The sequence below is a fragment of the Hemitrygon akajei genome, chromosome 4, assembly GCF_048418815.1.
Source record: "Hemitrygon akajei chromosome 4, sHemAka1.3, whole genome shotgun sequence".
NCBI classification, from domain to species: domain Eukaryota; kingdom Metazoa; phylum Chordata; class Chondrichthyes; order Myliobatiformes; family Dasyatidae; genus Hemitrygon; species Hemitrygon akajei.
The window spans coordinates 100,956,134-100,978,125 of record NC_133127.1 but is presented as its reverse complement, the minus strand read 5'-3'; the positions used below and the strand labels follow the sequence as shown (position 1 = coordinate 100,978,125).

The 21,992-nt window shown below is 38.4% G+C and overlaps 1 protein-coding gene across 1 annotated transcript in view; it reads left to right on the top strand.

Annotated features, from left to right (window-relative positions):
• Nucleotides 1-21,992, top strand: part of ablim2 (actin binding LIM protein family, member 2) — a 381,429-nt gene that overhangs the window by 183,239 nt on the left and 176,198 nt on the right. The window contains exons 4-5 of the mRNA XM_073043109.1: nucleotides 7,601-7,716; nucleotides 9,844-9,970. Of these exons, the coding sequence (XP_072899210.1) occupies nucleotides 7,601-7,716; nucleotides 9,844-9,970 (243 nt within the window). The remainder of the gene's footprint in view (nucleotides 1-7,600; nucleotides 7,717-9,843; nucleotides 9,971-21,992) is intronic.

Here is a 21,992-nt window from a genome sequence, read left to right as displayed (position 1 = left end):
AGGATTTCAGGAGGCAGAGGCAGTGTGCGGGAACCTCATGGCAGGTAGGCTGCGAGCTGATGTTTGGCTTCATTTCGCCGATTAAAGCAACAAGGAACATTTAAACATCAAGGCGAATGTGGAAGCTTGAAAATCATTTGCGTGCTTCAGCACTTTGTATTCTCCGAGAGGATTCCAGGAGACAGAGGCAGCATAAGTGGGCATGCTGTGGGATTGACCAATGATTGACTCCATTTCACCGATTAAAGTTTCCATTGTGTACCGATTAAAGTGTTGAGGGAGATTGAAGCATCAAGGCAAGAGGTTCCGGAGGATTGGAGGGTTGCGGATGTTGTTCCCTTATTCAAGAAAGGGAGTAGGGATAGCCCAGGAAATTACAGACCAGTGAGTCTTACCTCAGTGGTTGGTAAGTTGATGGAGAATATCCTGAGAGGCAGGATTTATGAACATTTGGAGAGGCATAATATGATTAGGAATAGTCAGCATGGCTTTGTCAAAGGCAGGTCGTGCCTTATGAGCCTGATTGAATTATTTGAGGATGTGACTAAACATATTGATGAAGATAGAGCCATAGATGTAGTGTATGTAGATTTTAGGGACCCCATGCAAGGCTTATTGAGAAAGTAAGGAAGCATGGGATCCAAGGGGACATTGCTTTGTGGATCCAGAACTGGCTTGCCCACAGAAGGCAAAGAGTGGTTGTAGACTGGTCATATTCTGCATGGAGGTCAGTCACCAGTGGAGTGCCTCAGGGATCTGTTCTGAGACCCTTAGTCTTCGTGATTTTTATAAATGACCTGGATGGGTAAGTGGAGGGATGGGTTAGTAAATTTGCTGATGACACAAAGGTTGGAGGTGTTGTGGATAGTGTGGAGGACTGTCAGAGGTTACAGCGGGACATTGATAGGATGCAAAACTGGGCTAAGAAATGGCAGATGGAGTTCGACCCAAATAAGTGTGAAGTGGTTCATTTTGGTAGGTCAAGTATGATGACAGAATATAGCAGTGTGGAGGATCAAAGGGATCTTGGGGTCCAAGTCCATAGGACACTCAAAACTGCTATGCAGGTTGACTCTGTGGTTAAAAAGGCACATGGTGCATTGGCCTTCATCAATCGTGGGTTTGGATTTTGGAGCCGAGAGGTAATGTTGCAGCTATGTAGGACCCTGGTCAGACCCCACTTGGAGTACTGTGCTCAGTTCTAGTCACCTCACTACAGGAAGGTCGTGGAAACCATAGAAAGGGTGCAGAGGAGATCTAGAAGGATGTTGCCTGGATTGGGGAGCATGCCTTATGAGAATAGGTTGAGTGAACTCGGCCTTTTCTCCTTGGAGCGACAGGAGATGAGAGGTGACCTGATAGAGGTGTATAAGATAATGAGAGGCAATGATTATGTGGATAGTCAGAGGCTTTTCCCCAGGGCTGAAATGGCTATCATGAAAGGGCATAGTTTTAGGGTACTTGGAAGTAGGTACAGAGGAGATGTCAGGGGTAAGTTTTTTACACAGAGTGGTGAGTGTATGGAATGGGCTGCCTGCAACGGTGGTGGAGGCGGAAACGATAGGGTCTTTTAAGAGACTCCTGGATGGATACATGGAACTTAGAAAAATAGAGGGCTATGGGTAAGCCTAGGTAGTTCTAAGGTAAGGACATGTTCAGCACAGCTTTGTGGGCTGAAAGGCCTGTATTGTGCAGTAGGTTTTCTATGTTCTAAGTGTGAAGGGTGAGCACCAGCGGCCTATCTTTTGATTGGCTCTGCTATGGAGAGGGAATGGTCTGCTCTAAAGCAACTGCAACCACTACAAATCACACTGAACAATTACATATATATAGGTAATTATGCGAAGATGCAAACAAGCATGCGAAAGTTAAATTGCAAGGCAGATAACAATTATACAGACCAATCCAACTTCCTGCACCTTCCTGAGGTCCAAAATCATCTCTTTGGTGAATTTTCCAACTTCCAGTAATTCCCTCCCTCTCCCTTCCTCCATCCCAGTTTCACTCTGCCTCCTCCTCCAGCTGCCTATCACATCTCTCACGATTCTGCCTTCTTCTACTCCACAGTGCTTTCCCCTTATATTCCTTCTCCACCTTCCCTGCCTATCCCCTCCCCCACCCCTTGATCTTTCCTCTGATTTGCTTTTCACCTGGCACCTACCAGCCTTCTCCCACCTTCTTTATAGGACCCGTGCCCCCTCCCTCTTCAGTCCTGACAAAGGGTCTCAGCCCAAAATGTTGACTGCTCATTTCCATGGATGCTGCCTGACCTGCTGAGTTCCTCCAGCGTGTTGTACGTGTTGCTTTGACCACAGCATCTGAAGTACACTTCGTGTCATTTTTTTAGTTTTGTCCACTTTGAGACTCAAGTTACTGTGTTCACACCAGTTCACAGGTTGCTCTACCTCCTCTCTGCATGCCAACTCATCGTTATCGCTGATGAGGCCAACTACTGTTGTGTGTCATCAGCGAACTTAATGATGTGGTTGGAGTTCAATCTAGCAGCACAGTCACATCAGCAGTGGACTGAGTACACAACCCTGGGGGGGCGCCAGTGAGCAGTGTGATAGAGCTAGAGACGTTGCTGCCAACATGGACTGTCTGAGGTCTCTCTGTCAAAAAATTCAGGATCCATTTACAGAGGGTGGTGTTGAGACCCAACAAGGATAGTCTACTCAGTAGCTTCTGAGAATGATTGTACTGAGTGCTGAACTGAAGTGGAACAGCATTCTGTAGGTGGGATAGGATTGAGTATGGAGCAGAGGCTGTTACATTATTGGTAGACTGATTTATTTATTTATAGATACAGCACAGCATAGGCCCTTCCAGCAGGATCAAACTAAAGCACCCAGAGGAAGCCCACATTCACGAGAGGATATACAAGCTCCTTGCAGATGACATTGGAATTGAACTCCAAGCTCCGATGCCCTGTGCTGTAATAGCATTGTGCTACCATGGCTGGGTTATATACAAAGTGGTAGGAGTCCAATGTAGTGGGAAGGCAGGACTTAATGCAGTTCAAAGCACTTAATTATTATTGAAGTCAGTGCCATTGAACAGTGTTCATTAAGGCAAGTTACTGTCAGCCTCGATGGCACTGGGATAATGATGGTGACCTTGAGGCTTAGAAACATAGAAAATAGGTGCAGGAGTAGGCCATTCGGCCCTTCGAGCTTGCACCACCATTCAGTATGATCATGGCTTATCATCCAACTCAGAACCCTGTACCTGCTTTCTCCCCATACCCCCTGATCCCTATAGCCACAAGGGCCATATCTAACTCCCTTTTAAATATAGCCAATGAACTGGCCTCAACTGTTTCCTGTGGCTGAGAATTCCACAGATTCACCACTCTCTGTGTGAAGAAGTTTTTCCTCATCTCGGTCCTAAAAGGCTTCCCCTTTATACTTAAACTGTGACCCCTCGTTCTGGACTCCCCCAACATCAGAAACAATCTTCCTACATCTAGCCTGTCCAATCCCTTGAAGCTTGCAAGGGCACAGTGGACTACTTCAGAGAGATGTTAAAAACGCCCATGAAAACATCTGTTAGTTGGGCCACATAATCTTTCAGGTTTTGCAGAGGGTGCAGAAGAGGTTTACCAGGATGCTGCCTACATTAGAGGGTATGCTCTATATGGAGCGGTTAGGGAAGTTTCGGCCCGAAACGTCGTCACTACCTCCTCCCATAGATGCTGTCTGGCCTGCTGAGTTCTGCCAGCATTTTGTGTTTTTATTTATTTCAAGCATTTTCAGATTCACTCGTGTTGTTAGGGAAACTACATTGTTTTCTACAGAGTGTGGAGGCTATGGAGAGACCTGATAGAAGTTTATAAAATTATGAAAGGCATAACTGGAGTAAACCTTTTCCCAGAAAGGAAATGTCTAATACCATATGACATGCATTTAGTGTGAGGTGGTATAAGTTCAAATGTGTTGTGCCGGGTAAGTTTATTTTCCCAAAGAGTGGTGACTGTTGTGAATACACTGCCAAGGGTAGGTGTTGGAGGCAAATGATAGAGGCATTTAAGAGGCTCTTAGATAGGCACATGAATGGGAAGAGAATGGAGACACATGACATTATGGAGTTAAAAAGAATTAGAATTACTTTTCTTCTGAATGTTGTGTCTCTAATGCTATGTGCCTCTGATGCTGATGCAACTAAGCTTCTTGTACACCTGTACATATGACAATAAACTCAGATGTGACTTTGACAATATCCTAGATGACATCTTAAATCTTGCAGGTTAGATGTATTACTTGTTGAACTGGATCTTACTAATGCAGATCACAACTTATGAGCTTTTCATCCAATTTGTGCTTTCAAGTACCTAATGTTTGTGCTAACACTTTCATTGCATTATGGGAACACATGCTTATTTTGCAGAATCTGGCTTCAGATGAAATGTATTCATTCAGGCAAATATAAAGCAGATCACTTTTTTCTTGATAGAGAAAGAATGGCCAAGTATAGGTAAATGATAGGAAATCACACTGATTTAATGTCAATAAAGCTGCTGATCTAATTTTCAGGTGGGCATGTCTTCAACAAGCTAAGCAATATTTACTTTTGATTGGAGTGTGCTTAAATATGCATTTGTAGATTCCTTTGAAATTTCAGACAAAGACCAAGGCTATTCTGCACTAACCACCATTTTCTAACAGACAATGGCCAAACCTTTGATCTTTTAAAGTATCTCTTAACATCGGTCAAGAAAAGCAGATTACCATATTTAACTTTTGAAAAATTAGAAGGGGCTCTGGTGAGCCAAGTAAAGTTCTGTGGCCTGTAGACCACAGTCTGAAGCCCCAATTTGTCTACAGTCAAATAAAGCTGAAAGTGGTTTGTGGCACTGGATGTTTTATGGGCTGCATTATTTTGTAGAAATGTCAATTAAAATTAATTGCAAGCCATATGGAATCAATTGTTAAGGATGAGGTTATGGAGTACTTGGTGACACAGGACAAGATAGGACAAAGTCAGCATGGTTTCCTTACAGGAAAATCTTGCCTGATGAACCTGTTGGAATTCTTTGAGGAAATTACACGTAGGATAGATAAAGGGGATGCAGTGGATGTTGTATATTTGGGCTTTCAGAAGGCCTTTGACAAGGAGCCATACGTGAGGTTGCCTACCAAGTTAAGAGCCCATGGTATTACAGGAAAGTTACTGGCATGGTTAGAGCATTGGCTGATTGGTAGGGGACAATGAATGGGAATAAAAGGATCTTTATCTAGTTGGCTGCCTAGTGGTGTTCTGCAGGGGTCAGTGTTGGGACTACTTCTTTTTATGCTGTATATCAATGATTTAGATAATGGAATAGATGGCTTTGTTGCCAAGTTTGCAGATGATATGAAGGTAGTGTTGAGGAAACAGGTAGGCTGCAGAAGGACTTAGATAGATTGGGAGAATAGGCAAATGAAATACAGTGTTGGAAAATGCACGATCGTACACTTTGGTTGTAGAAATAAATATGCAGACTATTTTCTAAATGGAGAAAATCGAAAAATCTGAGATGCATAGGGACTTAGGAGTCCTTGTGCAGAACACCCTAAAGGTTAACTTGCAGGTTGAGTCATTGGTGAGGAAGGCAAATGCAATGTCAGCATTCATTTCAATATGTCTAGAATACAAGAGCAAGGATGTGATGCTGAGGCTTTATAAGGCACTGGTGAGGCCTCACCTAGAGTATTTTGAACAGTTTCCATCCCCTCATCTAAGAAATGATGTACTGGCATTGGAGAGGGTTCAGAAGATGTTCACAAGGATGATTGCTGGAATGAAAGGATTATCATATGAGGAATGTTTGATGGTTCTGGGTCTGTACTCGCTGGAATTTAGAAGGATGAGGGAAAATCTCATTGAAACCTTTCAAATGTTGTAAGGCCTGGACAGAGTAGATGTGGAAAGGATGTTCAGTCTAGGCCACTGCCTCAGGATAGAGGGGCAACCACTTAACACACAGATGTGGAGAAATTTCTCTAGCCAGAGGATATGGAGGCCAGGTCGTTGGGTGTATTTAAGGTGGAGTTTGATAGGTTTTTGATTGGACACGGCATCAAAAGTTATGCGAAGAAGACCAGGGAGTGGGGCTGAGGAGGGGAAAAAAGGGTCAGCCATGATTGAATAACGGAGCAGACATGATGGGCTGAATGGCCTAATTCTGCTCCTATGTCTTATGGTCTTACATGTTGAACATCAGATTTTTCATATACTGAGGAAACCGTATCCAATCGAGTTCTTTTAAAAATCATTTGAGTAATTTGGTGCATTGGAACATTTGGTAAATAATTAAACAAAGTGAAGAATGCTTAAAGATGGCATTCATATTGTAAATTTTTAATTGCATGATTCTTAAATACAAATCTGTACTATCAATGATTTATGCTGAAATGCTTTAAATAAGTTATGGTTACATTTAGATTTTAGATTTAGAGATGCAGCAGGGTAACAGCTTCTTCCAGCCCAACGAGCCTGTGCTGCCCATCTACACCCATGTCACCAACTAACGCACTAACCCATACATCTTTGGAATGTGGGAGGAATCCAGAGTACCCAGAGGAGAGAACGTTCAAATTCCTTACTGAGAGTGGTGGGAATTGAACCCGAATCACTGGTGCTGTCGTAGCATTAGACTAACCGCTTACCTACAGTGCCACCCCAGAAATAAATGGGGAATAGGAGAACAAAGCTGATGGGAATGCTCTGAGAGCTGACATAGTCATGATGGGCCCCTAGATAATGAAAAAATATGTCAAGTAAATATGGATTTGATTTTAAGCCATTGAACATGATGTCTTGAAGAAGGATCTCGACCAGAAACATTGACTGTTTATTCATTTCCATAGATGCTGCCTGCCCTGCTGAGTTCCTCCAGCATTTTGTGTGTGTTGTGTATGATATAATGTTTTTGATGACATGGAGTTATATAGCATAGTAACAGGCCCTTGTCCAATGTTAATGCTCACCAAGCAGTCCATCTAAGCTAGTCTGAATTTCCACGTATCCCTCTAATATTTTATCATTCACTTACCCGTACATCTGAAACCTCAGAATGGATGAATTGGATACTGAGATTGGAGCTACTGTGCAATGACAGGATTATTTTTGATTTCAGGTCTAATATCAGCCATCTGTGCCAAGTGGTGTCTTAAGAGTTTGTGTTAAATGATCACATACTGTATTTCCAAATTCTAGGAATATGTTCTGTCCAATGTAATTGTAAGAGTGAGTGAGCCAAGTTCTAATCTTGTGGTCATCAAAGGTAACTTTTGAAGTTGAAGTGATTTTCTTAGAAAAAAATCATCTTTAAAACAAGATTAAAGGGTTGAATCATGAGATTTGAAGTTGATTTTTCCATAGAACCATAGAAAATTACAGCACAGAAACAGGCCTAGTCCCACTGACCTGCACCTGGCCCATATCCCTCCATTCACCTCTCATTCATGTACCTGTCCAAGTTTTTCTTAAATGTTAAAAGTGAGCCCGCATTTACCACTTCATCTGGCAGCTCATTCCACACTCACCCTTGGAGATATTTAATAAACGCTATTATTGAAACTAAATTTAACTTGATAAAGCATTTATTTTTACTTTTCAGGCAGCCCTTTCCTCCTGGAGACCGGGTCACTTTCAATGGAAAGGAATGCATTTGTCAAAAATGTTCTCAGTCTCCGAATGCCAATCTTAAACATGCGTCAGCTCAATCTCCTATAAGTAAGTATGTTTGCTTTCTGCTGGACATTGACAGAATATTTTTGAAGGATCAGTTATCTGTCCTGTGAAACATTTTTAGAACTTTGTCAGTATAAAACAGGTAGCAGTGTGTCTGTCATGGAATAGAAGCATAAGTTTCTTACAGCACAAAAGGAGGCTATTTCTTCCATCATGCATGTCATTTACAGGTCTATACAGAGCAGCTAACTCATCCATTCATCCCAGTTGAAGGCCACAGTGAAACTTTTCATCATCACAAGTGCAGGCACTGCATCTCAAATTCCAACCACACACAGTGTAAAACGGCTTATCTTTGTCTCATTATTAATTCTTTTATTTTATACCTGTGACCTCTAATCCTCAGTTCTTGCAACAGTGGAGAAGAGCCTCTCACAATCCACTCTGTTCAGACCCCTCCTGATATGCAACTCTCCTATATGCCTATCAGATCTCTCCTGTGCCTTCTCTGATGAAGAGTCCCAACTTCTCTATTCTGTGTTTGCAACTATAATTCCTTATTCCAGAAGGCATTCTAATAAATTTTTAGCATATTTCCAAATTCCTTTATGATATAAAAGGAGGCTTATCAAGTTTTTATTAGCTCTTGGAGCAATCTTGTAACTACTCCCCCCACCATCTATTCTTTTCCTTTGTAATGTGGGAGGAAACTTGAACACCAAGAGAAAATCCATGTGGTCACAGGACAAATGTCCAAAGGTGCATACATCAGGATGCTCTTCTTTGAATGCAGCTCAGGATTCAACACTATCATCCCCTCAAACCAAATCACTAAGCTTCGAACCACCTTGTTTTGCATCAGGATCCTAGACGGTCTCACCTGCAGACCCCAGTCAGTAAAGATTGACAATATCATCTCCTCCACACACACCATCAGTATAGGTGCAACGCAGGACTGTATGCTTATTCTCTGCTCTACTTGTTTTATACCTTCATGTGGTGAGTACAGCTCTAATGCCATATTTAAGTTTGCTAACAATACCACTGTTGTTGGCCAAGTCAAAAGTGGTGATGAATTAGCATATAAGAGGGAGATTGAAAATCTGGTTGAATGATGTCACAACAATAACCTCTCAATTAATGTCAGCAAAACCGAAGAGCTGATTATTGACTACAGGAAGAGGAAACCAGAGGTCACTGAGCTGGTCATTATTAAGGGATTGGAGGTAGTGAGGGTCAATAACTTTAAATTCCTTGGCATTACCAAATCAGAGGATCTGTCCTGGGATCAGCATATAAGTACCATAACAAATAAGCCACAATAGCACCTCTATTTTCTTAAAAGTCTGCATAGATTCTGCATGTCATCTAAAACTCTGACTAACTTCTATAGATAGCCAGCGCAGAGTATCTTGACTGATTGCAAGCAGGCCTGGAATGGAAACACCGATGTCCATGAATGAAAAGTTTATAGAAATTGATAGACAGAGCCCAGTCCATCACAGATAAAGCTGTCCCCACTGTTGAGCACACTTATAAGATATAGTGCCACAAGAAAGCAGCATCTATCATCATTTTTGCTATCTTTTAAAATATTCTGCCACATCAGTCAGTCTCTGGTCACCAGTACCATTACCTGTGGTCAAAGATGAAGCAAGGGCTTCTGCAACTTCTTTTCTATCTTCCTGCGATGTCTGGGATTGCACCAAGCCAGGAAACAGGTATTTATCCACCTTTGTGCACTTTAAAGCCTTCACTACTTCCTCTCTGCTAATTCTTTACTGTCAAAGACATCACCACTCATTTCACCTATTTCCTTGAGTTTTCTTGGACACATTTCCTAAATTCCATTTCACCCAAGCTTTCCACACTATGGTTGGCCCATTCAATATTAGGGAAGTTAAAACCTTCCACAGTTACCACTCTGTTATGTATCTGTTATGTTTGCTCCTCCAATCCCCCTGACTATTGGGGAGCCGATAATGCAATCCCAACAGAATGACCATTCCCTTCTTGTTTCTAAATTCTACCCATGCAGCCGCAATGGATGATCCCTCAAGAATATTCCATCTAATATATAAGCATCTTTAGTTTTTATTTGTGAAATATTCTTCAGGATCCGGAAAACCTCTTAACCAGGAATTGAATCAATTCTGTTTCTTTTTGCAGACTGTGAAGGCTGTGGTGTGGAAATTAAAAATGGACAATCCTTGGTAGCTCTAGATAAGCAGTGGCATCTAGGCTGCTTTAGGTGTCACACTTGTGGGAAAGCCTTATCTGCTGAGTATATCTGCAAGTAAGTTCAGTTTGTTCAAAGGATATGGGGATGAGTATTAAATATCAGATTTGCTGGGGTTGCAAATCTAGAAGTGTGGGATCAGCCATCGATTTTCCTGTTTTCTTAATTTTACTTTCCATTAACTTCGGTAGAAAGTAAGATGGCCTGGTGGTTAATAAGAGGCAACTGTACCACCTGCTTTGCATTCTTACCAATGTTGAAAGTTGCTTCTAATCTCCAGATTAGAAGAATTTAAAATGAATTTTAGTTTAAAACGCAAAACCTAAATTTTAACATTAATGTGTAGAAATTGCACATGGATCTCCTTTAAGGTTTTTAGAGTTCATACAGCTGCATCGCATAAGCACATATTTGGTGCAGCTGTAGAAATGTAGTCTCTTGTGCTCTATTGTTTGGAGTTATCCCACAGGCAGTTTGAAAAAATAGTAGATGAATGTAAATATAAAAAAATTAAGATGGCACTGCCTTTCTAATTATTCTCCAGTATAACAATGAACAAAATTTTTGTGGGCATTAAAGCAAAAAATTCTGATGATGAAATTATGAGTGGTATATCTGGAAATAGACTGATTTAATTTAAAATTCTGTGGAGCTGTGACAGAGGATGGTAGGACGAAATAATTGTTTGGAATTTACAGGCAATTACTGTAAACCATAATACATAAGAAAAAATTGCAACTGTACCACATTTAGTACCTCAGTAGTACATTTACAACAAATTTGTTTCATAACAATCTTGATGATTAAACATGGTTGAATTAATTTTATTCATGAACTGATAGAGAAATGAACCTCAGACAAAACATCCTTCAATTAATCTTATGACATGATAGATGAAATTTTCATGACTTATTAATTATCTTAGCAAATTATAGAAGGTTAGCAATAATCAACAAACAACAGCCTCGTTTACACATCATTTTGCAGACTAGGAAATTAACTAAAAATGTGGTGACTGCAATTGCTGAAGTGCTAATGATGAGTTGTAACAGTCCTGATCAGAATTTAATATATTTCTGGTACCATGATTTCTTAATGTCGTGATAATTTTTTCCGTTGTTTCCTGTCAGATGAAATGGATTATTTTGAAGTGGTCTAGTACCAATGATTAACACTAGATTTGTAAAAAAAAAAGCTATATTTTAAAAAAAACTAATTGCCTTATGTTTGTACCAATATGAAAGCTGGCAACCATTTCTACAAGTTTTGGAAAATTTAGTCATATTGTCAGATCAAAAGATGCAGTTCATTCCTTCAATCACAGCAAAAGCAATTTCTCTCAGTTTTTAGAACATTATAAAAGAGTAAAAGAGTTGGTCCTATCATTTCTGATCTACATACTTTTATTTGTTCAACCCGTAACTCATTCAAACATTTTCAAGTATAGAAGCAGCAAATTGATTATATCTCAACATTTTAATTGGAATTCTTTTGAAGATTAAATATTTTAAACTTTAAACTAACATTTTTTTCTATTTAAATATCGCACTTGAGAGTTTGGTGTGACAGGGTATGTAAAAATGGCAATATTATGATAGTTATGGGGGATTTCAAAATGCAGGTAGATTGGGAAAATCAGGTTGGTGCTGGATCCCAAGAGCAGGAATTTGTAGAATGCCCATGAGATGGCCTTTTAGAGCAGCTTGTGTCTGAGCCCATTAGGGATATGGCATTTCTGGATTGGTGTGTAATAAAGCAGATTTGCTTTAGGAGCTTAAGATAAAGGAACCCTTAGGAGACAGTGATCATATTATGATAGAATTTACCCTGCAGTTTGAGGGGGAGAAACTAAGATCAGATGTATTGTTGTTACATTGGAATAAAGGTAACTGGAATAAAGGAATGAGAGAGCGGAGTTGGTAAAAGTTGATTGGAAGGAGAAACTAGCAGGGATGAACCCTGAGTGCAGGCACAATTGTAGCAGAAGGGCAGTGGCTGGAGTTTCTGGGAGCAACTTCGAAGGCACAGAATATTTATATCTGTAAGAAGAAAGGATGAGGCAACCGTGGCTGACAAGAGAAGTTAAATCATAAAAGCAAAAAAAGAGGGCATACGATATAGCAAAAATTAGTGGGAAGCTGGAAGATTCAAAAGCTTTTAAAAACCACCAGGTACAGTTTTTAAAAAAGTAAAGAAAGACAAGATGAAATATGAAGGTAAGCTAGCCAATTATGTAAAAGACGATACCAGAAGTTCTTGGAGATATATAAAGAGTAAATGAGAGGCAAGAATAGATATTGGACTGCTGGAAAATTATGCTGGAGAGATGGTAATAAACAAAGAAATAGCAAACAAACTGATTAAGTAGTTTGTATCATTCTCTATCATGGAAAATACCAGCAATGTGTTAGAAATTCAAGTGTGTCGGGGCTGGGGGAAGAAGTGAGTATAGTCACTATTACTAAGGAAGTATTCAGGAAGCTGCAGTGTCTGAAAGTAGTAAGTCATCTGAACCAGACAGACTATATCCTAGGGTCTAAAAGAGGTAGCTGAAGAGATTGTAGAGACATTAGTAATGATCTTTCAAGAACCACTAGATTCTGAAATGATTCTGGAGGACTAAAAGAATTGAATATATCGCTCCATTTCTTAAGAAGGCTCAGAGGCGAAAGAAAGGATGCTATAGGTTAATTAGCCTAATCTTAATGGTCGGCCAGGATAAGTTTTCAGGGTATTTGGAGGCACACAATAAAATAGGCCGATGTCAGCCTGGTTTCCTTAAGGAGTAATCCTGACTCACATTTCAGAAGGCCTTTGACAAAGTGCCACACATAAGGCTGCTAAACAAGATAAGAGCCTATTGTATTACAGGAGAGATAGTAGCATTGACAGAAGATTGGTTGACTGGCAGGAAGCAAATAATAGCAATGTAAGAGGACTATTCAGGTTGGCTGCTAGAGACTAGTGGTGCACTGCAGAGGTTGGTGTCGGGTCTGTTAATTTCCATGTTGTATGTTAATGATCTGGAATTGCTGGTTTTATGACCAAGTTACCAGATGATAAAAAGATAAGTGGAAGGCAAGTAGTGTTGAGGAAGCATGGAGTCTGCAGAAGGACAGATCAGGAAAAATGGGCAAAGAACTGGCAGATAGAATATAGTTGCTCAGCGTAAGACCTGCTGAGTTCCTCCAGCGTTGTGTACGTATTCTTAGATAGAGTATAGTGTATGAAAGTATACAGTCATGCAAGTTAATGGAAGAAATAAAGGCATAGACTATTTTCTAAACAGAGTAAATTCAGAAATCAGTGGTGTAATGGCACTTGGGAATCCTAGTGCGGAATTTCTTAAAGGTGAACTTGCAAGCTGAGTCGGTGTCAATGTTAGCATTCATTTTGAGAGGATTAGGATATAAAAGCAAGGATGTGAGGGGCAGGACTGGCAGCTCAATATTCCAGGATTCTGTTGTTTTGTACATTGTTTTGTAGTGAAAACTAGTCTAGTGAGTTTTTTATGGGTGGAACTGAAGAATAAAAAAGAAGCCACATTACTGGAGCATTATTATAAACTACCCAACAGTCTGCACGACTTAGAGGAACAAATTTCTAGAGAGATCACAAACTGTTGCAAGAGACAGAAGGTTGTGATAATAGGTGATTTTAACTTAACACATATTGACTGGGACTCTCAAATTGTAAAAGGACTAGATGGGACAGAGCTTCTCAAATGTGTCAGCAAAGTTTCCTTAATCAGTACATAGAGGTCCTAACTAGATACTGATCTGTGTGATACTGGATCTGCTAATAGGGAATGAGACAGGGCAAGGTGCCCTGTGACCTAGTGATCACAAAGCCATTAGTTTCAAAGTAAGTCTGGAAAAGGATAGGTCTGGTCCTCTGGTTGAGATTCTAAATTGGAGAAAGGCCAATTTTGATGCTCTCTGAAAGGATCTGGTAAGTGTGAATTGGGACAGGTTGTTTTCTGGCAAAGGTGTACTTGGTAACTGGAAGCCTTCAAAAGTGAAGTTTTTTTTTTAAAAAAAATTTAATTAGTTTTTCAAAACATTTTACAAATTAAAAACCCCAAATCCCAATGAGGAACATTAATACAGTGCAAAATTAAGCATACAATAACAATATGCTACAAAGGAAGAGAATTTAACAAAAAAAGCACCTAAATTAAAGACAGGTAAGCTTAGTATCCTCCCCAAGCCCCACAACACAAGAAAAAACAACAACTCCAGACCAACCACACCACAATATAGAGAGTATAAGTCAGGACAGTCAAACTCCCAGACTGTGAATACACTTAGCAACAGAGGATAATAATGCCTACTACCAGAAAAAAAAGGGAGCTGAAAGCAAGGGACCGAAAAGAAGAAGAAAAAATAAATAAAAGTAAAAACCCTAGTCAAGAGGAAGGTTATGAAAGTACTCGATAAAAGGTCCCCAGACCTTATGGAACTTTAGATCCGAATTAAGAACTGAATAATGAATTTTTCCGAGGTCCAAGCAGGCCATAATGTCGTTAAGCCATTGCGCATGAGTGGGCAGGGCAACATCTCTCCATCTAAGGAGGATCAAGCGTCTAGCCAGGAGAGAGGCAAAGGATAATATTCGGCATTTGGTCGGATCCAGACATAGATCTGTCTCGCCCCAAAAACCGAACAGAGCAATTAAGGGGTTTGGTTCTAGGTGCTGATTCAGAATACACGATAACGTAGTGAAGACATCTTTCCAGAATTTTTCCAAGCTAGGACAGAACCAGTACATATGGATGAGAGAGGCCACGCCCCTCTTGCATTTATCACAGAGCGGACTAATGCCAGGGTAGAATCGAGATAGTTTAGATTTAGACATATGGGCTCTATGAACAATCTTAAACTGTAAAAGGCAATGGCGAGCACAAAGAGAGGTTGAGTTAACCGATTTGAGAACTGAGTCCCAGCTCTCATCGGATAAGGAGATATTTAAATCCTGCTCCCAGGCCATTTAAATTTTATCCACAGGGGCCCGTCGTAAGGCTGCTAGTTTATCTCTGATAGTTGATATTAAACCTTTACCTAGTGGATTAATGGAAAGAAATAGGTCCATAACATTTTTTGCAGGCATTTCAGGAAAGTTAGGAATTAAGGGAGCAATAAAGTGTCAGACTTGGAGATATCTGAAAAAATGAGCGTTAGGCAGATTGAACTTAACAGAGAGCTGCTGAAAAGAAGCGAAGCGATTATCAATGAAAAGATCTTCAAAATGTCTAATGCCCTTCCTATACCAAACATGGAATGCTGAATCGTACGTAGTAGGTAAAAAAAGGTGATTATGTGCGACAGGGCTGGAAACGGAGAACTCCTGGAAACTGTAGCATTTCCTGAACTGGGCCCATATACGCAAAGTGTGTCTAACAAGAGGATTGGCTATTGATCTGGGCAGACTACTAGGGAGTGCAGAGCCAAGAAGTGCAGAGATAGATAATTCTTTAGTGGAGCTCAACTCCATTGCCACCCAGTTAGGGCACTCGGGTTGGCCGTGGAAGAAAGACCAGAAGGTAGCACAGCGTATATTAGCTGCCCACTAATATAAACGAAAGTTAGGTAAAGCCATGCCACCCTCTTTTTTAGATTTTTGGAGATGGATTTTATTAATTCTAGTGTGCTTATTCTGCCACAGATATGACAAAATAATAGAGTCTAAGGAATCAAAAAAAGATTTAGGAATAAAAATTGGGATAGATTGAAATAAGTATAAAAATTTGGGGAGAACATACATTTTAACAACATTAATACGACCTACCAAAGACATAGATAGAGATGACCATTGTACCAGACTCTGTTTTATAGCATATGAAAGATTGGCAAAGTTTTCACAAAAGAGGTCTTTAAACTTCCTTGTGACTGTAATTCCAAGATAAGTAAATTGGTTATGGACTACTTTAAAAGGGAGATCACGAAATGTTAGTTCTTGTGCTTCTTTATTAATTGGGAAAAGTTCACTCTTATGTAAATTAAGTTTATAGCCAGAGATCTGGCTAAACTGGTCAAGAAGTGAAAACATTAGAGGTAAGGATGTAGACGGATTTGAAAGAAAAAGTAATAAGTCATCAGCATAGAGAGAAACTTTATGCTCAACACCCCCTCTCCAAATCCCGGTCAATTCAGGACAGTTTCGAAATGCTATCGCCAGAGGTTCTTTAGCCAAATCAAAGAGAAAGGGACTTAAGGGGCATCCCTGACGGGTGCCACTTTTGAGATTAAATACTTGGGATTTCTGAAAATTAGTTAAAACAGAAGCAGTAGGACACAGGTACAGCAATCGGATCCAAGAGATGAAATTTTGGCCGAGGTCAAATTTTTCTAAGACTGCAAAAAGGTAGTTCCACTCTATACAATCAAATGCTTTCTCCGCATCGAGGGAAATAACACATTCAGGAATCCCAGTTGGAGGTGAGTATAAGATATTAAATAAACGCCGAATGTTAAAAAAAGGGAGATGGTTTTAAATAAAGCCTGTTTGGTCATCAGGGATAATGGAGGGAATAACGGTTTCTAATCTATGAGCCAAAACTTTAGCTAAGATCTTTACATCAACATTGAGCAGAGAGATCGGCCTATACAAGGAACACTCTGTTGGGTCTTTGCCCTTTTTTAATAGAAGAATAGTAGATGCCTCATTGAAAGAGGGTGGCAATTTGCCGTAATTAAACGAGTCAGATAATACTGAAAGTAACTGAGGGGAGAGAAGTGAAGAGAATGATTTATAAAATTCTACAGGGAACCCATCAGGTCCAGGAGATTTCCCTGAGGACAGTGCAGAAATTGCAAAAGAAATTTCTTCTGATGATATAGGCGCATTGAGTTTGGCTTTAAAATCAGATGAAAGTGAGGGGATATTCAGATTCTGTAAAAATTGATTAACAGAGATATTGTCATTCAGAGATTCAGAGGAATAAAGCCGAGAATAAAAATTTTTAAATACGTCATTAATTTCTAAATGATCCGATGTAAAGTCTCCGTTCTCCTTCCGGATCTTTGTAATATGTTGTTTGGCTTTGGAACGCCTCAGCTGATTGGCTAGGAATTTACCAGACTTATCCCCATGAATGTAAAAGCGGCTCTTGCTTTCGAGAAGTTGGCGTTCAACAGGTTGAGTGGACAGAAGGATAAATTTAGTTTGGAGTTCAACACACTTCTTGTATAATTCAGGGTTCTTAGTTTGAGCATATATTTGATCCAATTCTTTAATCTGGTTAATAAGGTCTAATCGATCTGCACAGGATCTTCTGTTGAGATTTGCTGTGTAAGAGATTATTTGACCCCTCAGATATGCTTTCATGGCATCCCAGACAGTCTGGGATGGCACTTCAGGTGATGTATTAGTGTTAAAATAAAAGGTTATCTGATCCTTAATAAATTTTAAAAAATCATCATCCGATAATAAAGTTGAATCCAACCGCCAGTGTTTATTCCTCTGAGGGAGACCAGGAAAGTTCAGAGAGAGAGTAATTGGGGCATGGTCAGAAATCAGTATACTCTGATAGTCACAAGAGTGGGCAAATGGAATAAGTTGGTTATCGAGTAAGAAATAGTCAATTCTTTTTTTTTAAATTATTTTAATTTTAAGCATATTTCTCTTTGACACATATGATATTTCTTTTCTTTTTCAATCTTTTTATTAGTATTAATAATATTATGAACAAAATACAATTGATATATTAATAAAGGGGTTACAAACATACAAATTCCCATTACACATGAAAGAATACATAAGCAATGAATACAGTATAAATAAGTTTTCCCGAAACATGAGCCATATAGTATATATATGAACAAGGTAAATCTAGATATTTCATAATATATAATATTAAAAAAAAGAAAAAATATATATATGCAAAGTTGACTAACCTACTAATCTAGTATCTAAGGAAAAAAAAGGAAGCAAAAAAAGAAAAAAAAAGAAAAACTAAAAAAAAGAGAGAGAAAAAAGGGCTGTTTATAATATCTCACAAGAGTACATAAACATCAATGTCGTCAACTCCGATCCTCTCAACATAAATACGATTAAAGCTGAAAAAACCAATAAGCTTGGAACAGGGTCGTATTACATCATATGAAAATATTGAATAAATGGTCTCCATATCTTTTCAAATTTAATAGAAGTATTGAATACACCACTTCTAATTTTTTCTAAATTTAAGCATAACATAGTTTGAGAAAGCCAATGAAATACAGTGGGAGGATTAATTTCCTTCCAATTCAACAAAATAGATCTTCTTGCCATCAAAGTGAGAAAAGCAATCATTCGACAGGCGGAAAGAGATAAATGGAGTGAGTCCATCATCGGTAAACCAAAAATTGTGGTAATAGGATGGGGTTGTAAATCGATGTTCAGTACCACAGAGATAATATCAAAAATAACTTTCCAATATTTTTTCAAAAGCGGACATGACCAAAACATATGAGTTAAAGACGCAATTTCCAATTGACATCTGTCACAAATAGGGTTTATATAAGAATAAAAATGAGCTAATTTATCCTTGGACATATGGGCCCTATGTTACAACCTTAAATTGTATTAATGAATGTTTGGCACATATAGATGATGTATTAACTAATTGAAGAATTCTATCCCAATTCTCAATAGGAATAATAAGATTGAGCTCTCTTTCCCAATCATTTTTGGTCTTATCAAGGGGCACTGAACGTATCTTCATAATTATATTATAAAGTTTTGATATAAGCCCTTTTTGAAAAGGGTTTAATTCAAACAAACTCTCCAAAATATCTGAAGACACAAAATTTGGAAACGTAGGAAGTACCGTACTTAAAAAATGCCTAACCTGTAAGTATCTAAAAAAATGAAATCTAGGCAAATTATATTTATTAGATAATTGCTCAAAAGACATAAAACAGTTGTCCGAAAATAAATCAGAAAATCTTAATAAACCCTTAGTTTTCCAAGCCAAAAAAGCTTGATCTATAATTGAGGGGTGGAAAAAACAATTAGATACAATAGGAATATTTAAAACGAATTGAGTCAACCCGAAAAATTTCCGAAATTGAAACCATATACGTAAGGTATATTTAACTATCGGGTTGTCAATTCGTTTCAGCAATTTAGAAAGAGCAAAAGGGAGAGAAGTCCCTAAAATAGAACCCAGAGCATAACCTGGTACCGATTTAATTTCCAAACTCACCCAATGAGGGCCAAAAGGACCATCCCATTCTTTCAACCAACAGAACAAATATCTAATATTAACTGCCCAATAATAAAATCTGAAATTGGGTAATGCCAACCCACCTTCCTTCTTTGTCTTCTGTAAGTATGTTTTACCTAACCTGGGATTTTTATTCTGCCATATATATGAGGAAATTTTTGAATCAACATTAGTAAAAAAGGATTTCGGAATAAAAATTGGTACCGCTTGAAAAATATATAAAAACTTAGGTAAAATAACCATCTTAATAGCATTAATTCTACCTATCAGAGATAAAGATAATGGTGACCACTTAGTAAACAAGCCTTTAATCTGATCAATTAAGGGTAGAAAATTAAACCTAAATAAATCTTTATGGTTTTTTGTGATTTTAATCCCTAAGTAAATAAAAGAGTCATTAACTAATTTAAAAGGTAAATTACCATAGCTTGGGACCTGTCTATTCAAAGGAAACAATTCACTCTTATTAAGATTTAACTTATACCCAGAAAACTCACTAAATTGAGCCAACAATGATAAAACTGCTGGAATAGATTTCTCAGGGTTAGAAATGAATAATAATAAATCATCTGCGTACAAAGATACCTTATGAATATCTGTTCCACGGTTAATACCCAAAATATCCTGTGATTCTCTGATGGCAATTGCCAAAGGTTCTAAAGCAATGTTAAATAGTAATGGGCTAAGAGGACAACCTTGTCTAGTGCCCCGAAATAAACGAAAGAAGGGAGATCTTTGATTATTAGTAAACACCGAGGCTACTGGAGTTTGATAAATCAGTTTAATCCAAGGTCGGACTAAAATTAAACTTCTCCAGCACATAAAATAAGTAAGGCCATTCAACTCTATCAAATGCTTTCTCCGCATCTTATGAAATAACACATTCTGAAGTGCTATGTGAAGGAGTATAAACAATATTCAGTAATCTCCTAACATTGAAAAAAGAATAACGATTTTTAATAAAACCGGTTTGATCTTCCGAAATAATTTGGGGTAATACCTTCTCCAGCCTGGAAGCCAGTAACTTGGAAAAGATCTTGGAGTCCACATTCAATAAAGATATTGGTCTATAAGATGCATAGTCAGTAGGGTCTTTATTTTTCTTCAGTATTAAGGAACTGGAAGCCCTATAAAAAGATTGTGGCAAATTCCCCAATCTAATTGCTTCTTCAAAAACCTTGCATAACCAAGGAGAGAGAGTAGCAGAAAAACATTTTAAAAATTCTGCTGTATACCCATCTGGACCTGGTGCTTTCCCAGAATTCATTGAGGAAATAACCCCTTTAATTTCCGCATCCGAGATTGGAGTATCTAATGCTGAAAGATCATCGGATGATAATTTTGGAAAATTCAATTTCCCAAGAAAATCACACATGGTATTATGATCCTGAGGGAATTCAGATTGATACAGGGAGGTATAAAAGTCTTGAAAAGACTTATTTATCTCATCATGGTTAACTGTCAAATCCCCATTCTGCTGACGAACCTTAGTGATTTGACGTTTAACCCAAACATTCTTCAGCTGACTAGCTAACAGTTTTCCTGATTTATCACTATGTATATAAAAATCAGATCTGGTTTTCATTAATTGATTTTCAATCGGAGATGTAAGTAATAAACTATGTTCCATTTGAAGTTCAACCCTTTGTTTGTAAAGCTCCCTACTAGGAGTGGTCGAATATTTCTTGTCAATCTCTTTAATTTTATCAACCAATAAAAGAGTTTCCTTCTTAATGCGTTTTCTCAGACCAACAGAGTAGGAGATAATCTGTCCACGTATATACGCTTTAAAGGTTTCCCAAAGTGTTCCGCAAGAGATATCTTCCGTGGAATTAGTTGAAAAGAAGAAATCGATCTGCTCCTTCATAAATTTAATAAAGTCCAGATCTTGCAATAAGGTAGAGTCAAATCGCTATTGTCTAGCACTTGAAGCTGTATCCGTGAAATTAATAGAAAGTTTTAATGGAGCATGGTCAAAAATAGCTATAATATCATAATTACAACCAATTACCGATGGAATAAAACAAGAGTCAATAAAAAAATAGTCAATTCTCAAATAGGAATGATAAACATGTGAGAAAAAAGAAAACTCTTTGTCATTAGGATGGCGAAATCTCCAAATATCAAAAACTCCATTATCAGTCAAAAAGGAGTTAATACAAGTGGCCGACTTATTGGGTAAAGTCTGAATAGATATAGAGTTGTCCATCAAAGGATTTAAACAACAATTAAAGTCACCACCCATTATTAACTTATATTCATTTAAATTAGGTAAAGAAGTAAATAAGGACTTAAAAAATCAGGACAATCCACATTTGGAGCATAAACATTAACCATAGCAACCTTTTTATTACAGAGTAAACCCGTAATTAACAAAAATCTACCATTCGGATCCGAAAGGATATCATGTTGAACAAATGCAATAGAGGAGTCAATAAAAATTGAAACTCCCTTAACTTTGGCATTCGAATTCGAATGATACTGTTGACCCCGCCAAGACCTAAAAAAGCGATATTTGTCCTCCTTCCTCACATGAGTTTCTTGTACAAAAATGATATGAGCATTAAGTCTTTGGAATACTTTGAAAATCTTCTTTCGTTTAATCGGATGGTTTAAACCATTAGTATTCCAAGACACAAAGTTAATGGTTTGAGCCATGCTTCTAAAGTCAACCCTTTGGTATAGAAAGGGTTAACCATATTATAAACTCATGCACCCGGAAGAGGAACAAAAATAAAGAGCAGACCCGGAAGTGACGACATCGTAGACATATTTGTAGTTCAAAAACAGCCCGAATGAAAAAACTGAAACAAACTGGTAAAAGAAAAATAAAAAAGGAAAACAGACCAACCCCCACCCCCACAAGAAAAA